The sequence below is a fragment of the Eurypyga helias genome, unplaced genomic scaffold (genome assembly GCF_000690775.1).
Source record: "Eurypyga helias isolate BGI_N326 unplaced genomic scaffold, ASM69077v1 scaffold23119, whole genome shotgun sequence".
NCBI lineage: Eukaryota > Metazoa > Chordata > Aves > Eurypygiformes > Eurypygidae > Eurypyga > Eurypyga helias.
Genome location: NW_010271708.1, coordinates 1,625 through 5,694, shown reverse-complemented (window position 1 = coordinate 5,694; position 4,070 = coordinate 1,625). Strand labels below are relative to the sequence as shown.

At 62.2% G+C, this 4,070-nt stretch overlaps 2 protein-coding genes across 2 annotated transcripts in view; one reads left to right on the top strand and one right to left on the bottom strand.

Moving 5' to 3' along the window:
* Positions 1–5: 5 nt before the first annotated feature.
* HPDL (4-hydroxyphenylpyruvate dioxygenase-like) lies at positions 6–507 on the top strand (the record flags this gene model as incomplete). The annotated part of the gene is given in 2 exon segments (XM_010158918.1): positions 6–322; positions 324–507. Coding segments are annotated over 2 exon segments (501 nt in total), but the record flags the coding sequence as incomplete, so codon positions are not given.
* A 1,494-nt stretch (positions 508–2,001) lies between these two features.
* MUTYH (mutY homolog) overlaps positions 2,002–4,070 on the bottom strand; it is a gene marked incomplete at its 5' end in the record, with an annotated part of 3,659 nt that continues 1,590 nt past the window's right edge. Inside the window, 7 exons of the mRNA XM_010158917.1 lie at positions 2,002–2,106; positions 2,273–2,383; positions 2,524–2,676; positions 2,877–3,022; positions 3,177–3,359; positions 3,430–3,505; positions 3,761–3,905. Coding sequence (XP_010157219.1) covers positions 2,002–2,106; positions 2,273–2,383; positions 2,524–2,676; positions 2,877–3,022; positions 3,177–3,359; positions 3,430–3,505; positions 3,761–3,905 — 919 coding nt within the window. The remainder of the gene's footprint in view (positions 2,107–2,272; positions 2,384–2,523; positions 2,677–2,876; positions 3,023–3,176; positions 3,360–3,429; positions 3,506–3,760; positions 3,906–4,070) is intronic.

The following is a 4,070-nucleotide window of genomic DNA, read 5'->3' as shown; positions in this document are numbered from 1 at the left end:
TCCTGGCGCTGCAGAGCGCCCAGGGTGCCCCAGCACACGGCTGCAAGCTCGTCCTCGCCGAGTCCCTCTCGGAGGGCGGCGCGAACCAAGTCAACACCTTCCTGGAGCAGCACGGTGGGGCCGGGATCCAGCACGTCGGCCTCCGCACCACCGACATCATCACCACCACCAGGACTTTGCAACAGCGGGGCGCACGGTTCTTGACGCCCCCCACCGCCTATTACAGCCAGGGGGGCAAAGAGGAGGAGATCCGGGGGGCCGGGCAGGACCCCCACACGCTGGCAGAGCTGGGCATCCTGCTGGACACCACAGCGCCTGGGTTTTTTTGCTGATGCTGCCGAGAGCCCTTCCCAGGAGTATTTGATGCAGATCTTCACCCGTCCCATCTTCTCCGAGGAGACCTTCTTCCTGGAGCTCATTGACCGGCGGGGAGCACCGGGCTTTGGGGAAGGCAACATACGGGCATTATGGCAAGCTGTGCAGGTCTACATGGACCAGCAGCAGTGACCATGCTGCAATCCCCCCCTCAGCACTCCAACCCCTCTGGCTGAGCCCCGGGGCAACATGGTGCTGCAGCTACACGGCTCAGGGACCACTGGATGTCTCCAGGTCAACCCAGAGCCAGCTCAGTGGGGAAGCATGTTGCTTAGGGTCAGGTCCAGTGGGGCTCTGACATCACCCTGGGGTGAAGGGCGATTTTTCCCTTTCCTTGCATTCCCAGTGATTTATGGACCTCATGTGAAGAGCTTTCTGCCTTAATTTCATCTTAATTTAATGAGACTTGTGCCTGCAGCATGGCCAGGGACACTGCTGGCACACTACCACCCCCAGAGGTGGGGGGAAGAGGGGCTGCCAGTGGGGAGTGGGTAACTCGGGGGCCATGGCAGCTCATCACTTGTCACCACCCAGAGCACTGGCAGCCCCTCTGCAGGGCACGCAACAGCCTCTCCCTCACCTTAATTAAATAACTTGCAAACACTACTTAATTTTTAATTATTTTTCCTCCTCCCATTTAAGATCTGCCAGTGCCATGTGAAGATCAAAGGGCGTTTCTGCAGCTCAAGGCCATTCCCAGTCCTGTAGACCCTACAGTGAGGGCACGTGCCCCTTGCACAGCCCCAGGCAGGCCACAGACGTAGGGAGGAGGAAAACCCTCGGTACTCCCCTTGGGAAAAGCCTCCTGGGGTCGTGCCTTGCAAGTGTACCGCTGTGCATCAGTCAGGGAAAGCCACAGTGTGAACACAGCGGGAAATAGCCCGATGGAAAAGGTAAAAAAAGGGAGCTAAAACCCTACAAGAAGCCTGGGGGACAACTGCTCGGCCCCACAGAGGAGCAGCCCAGGGGCAGGAGCTGTGTAGCCCTGGGGGGCTGATGCCTACCCTGCTGGCAGAGGTGCTCCGGGTGCCTCATTCGGGGTCACTGGCAGCTAATGCTCAGCCAAGGGACTCGGGGGGCATTGCCCCAGAAAACACTGCTGTCCCCAGCCCAGACGTACATGGCCCAACAGCCACCCGGCTGCCCGACAGCCTGGCGTGGTTTGACCCCAGCTCAGCGCTGTGCAACAGAGGCAGAAAGTCACTTCTAAGTCTCCGAAAGTCTGTGAGGGTTTTTATTAGAAAGCCTGTGGCTCAGGTTCAGTAAAAACAAACGTTTAAAAAGGGCTGTTGGAGTCCGGCAGCACCCAGAGGCAGCGGTTGGCGGCCGAGGTGCATGGGCATGGGATGCACCCACAGCCTTCCTGCTGCTGCACCTCCACAGTGGCAGCTGTACCCGAACTGCTGACCCCCCCGGAGCGCTCCAGCTGAGCAGGAAGGGCAAGCCCGGCCCCGGGCCACATCCAGGACCACCATGGCCACGTCAAGGCACAACTCCCAGGGTGGACACGCTAAGGAGGAGCAGGAGAACGTCACAGAGTGGCAGGCTGGAGGGAGGCATCCCCACGCCCCAGGCAGGACTCACCACAGCAGGGGTCTGCAGTGGTCTCTGCTGTCAGAGGCGGTGTCATGGGGAGGTGGGTGCCCGGAGGAAGGCACGGAGGGAGAGCTGCGTCCCAGGGCGGGTGCTGCCTGCTCCCTGCAGCTTTGCCCCCCGCTTCCGCTTGGAGCCCTGTGGGAGAGAGAGGGCTAAACCAAACCCAAGGGCCCCCACGGATTGCCTTTGAGGCAAAGGGGGTGGGTGAACCCTGGTGCTGGGGACACCCAGGGACAAAGCTAGCTAGGCAAATCTTCCAGACACAGCCTTGCCCCACGCTGGGGAGGCTCCTTGGCCTGACCCCAAAGCCCAGGGGGGCTCCAGCACCGCACACAGGGTTCTGGCCTGCAGCGCTGCCCACCTTGCCAGGGCTGCTCTCCTCCCCGCGCTGCTTCTCACGCGCTTTCAGCACCTGAAGGAAGCACAAGAGAGCCCAGAGCTGAGGGTCCTGGAGCTGGAACAGCCCCAGAGGTTGGGGGGATGCCTGGGACCCCAGGGAGTCAGAGGGAAGGCAGGAAAGGCTCAAGTTCCACCCCCCCACCACCCCAATACCTTCTTCATGGCTGTGGACACGGCTGAGGCATGGAACTCCTCCTCTGTCACCCAGCGGGATGGGGACAAGGCAGGGTCCAGGGTCACGTCCCCATCCAGGGGCAGGGAGTAGACCACATATGTCTGGTGGATGTGGGAGAAGATGTGGACAACCTGCGAGGGGATAGGAAGACATGGAAATGGGCAGCTGGTAGGTAGCAGGGGATGCACTGCTTGCTGTGCTGCCTCACAAGCGCACCAAGTCTGCCAGGGCTCTGAGGAGCATTGCAGAGGGACCCCTCTTTCCCCTGTGCTACATCCCCTGCAGCTGAGTGCAGGGGGCTCACGCTGCATCCCTCCGACTCTAGGCTCACCTCTCCGACGAGCTGCAGGGCTCTGGCCACCACCGGCCACCCCGTGCAGGCCCGGAGGTGATCAGCCAACGCCTCCCTCTGCTGCTCCTCCTGCAGACCCTGAGCCAGCGGGAGGCTGGGGAACTCCCAGAGCCCAGCCAAGAGACCTAGAGAGGGGGCACAACATGGACATGAGCCAGCAAGAGGCACATCCAGGGACACCGAGTCTCATCACATCCCGCTCCCCAGCTGCTCTGTCACCCACGCAGGTGGGAAGCGGCCACGCGGTGCCTTGGCCCTGCTCCCAGCCAGCCCCGTTACCTGAGCTGGGTCTCTGCACGATGAGGTACTCCGGGGTCCCGCAGCAGCCCCTCCGCTCCAGCACACACGTGGCTGTTCGCTCCACCCGTGGCTGCTTCTTTGCAGCTTTCCGAGGGAAGTTGGTCACCCCCAGGCTGCTGTCCCATGGCTCCGTAGCTGGGGGGCATAGGGGACAGCCCCCACCTGCCAACACCGATGTAACCAGCACCGTGGGACCCAGGACCACAACAGAGACCTCTCCGCAGGCTCTTACCACAGTCCTCGACATCAGGCACTGGTGCAGCTTTGCCAAACAGCTTCTGGGAGGCAACGGCCAGCTCCTGCTCCACCTGCAAGGGGGGGCAGGAATGGGGACAGGCCCATCCACCTATCCCAGTGCATGGTGACCCCTCAGGGACGGGGCCTGGTAAGGATGCAGGATGCGATGCCCAGCCAAGAACGGCTTGCAGTGCTGATTCGGGACAGAAGTCGCTCGTAAGAAGCTTCAGAGGGACATGGGATGACCTTCTGACACCCCCCAGGGCAGCTGGCAGCCCACAGCCATCCACAGGCAGGGAGGAGACAGATTTAGGGGCTGTACTTACCCTGCGCCGCGCTTGGCAGTGCTGCTTCACAGGGCACTCCCCGCAGAGCGGGGCCTTGGGGGTGCACACAGTTGCCCCCAGCTCCATCAGGGCTTGGTTAAAGTCCCCTGGACGGCTCCTGTCTACCAGGGCATTGGCCATGTCCCTGGGAGAAACAGCAGGGAGCAGCACAGGGGTCTGTGGGGAGAGGCCCAGGACCTGTGCCCACCTCCTGCCTGCGAGGGGGGATGCTCTCAGGTAGGCAGAGGCAACGTGGGGCCTTTCTGCACGGCCCCCAGCAGCACCAGCTTCCCAAGAGCTCCCACACCAC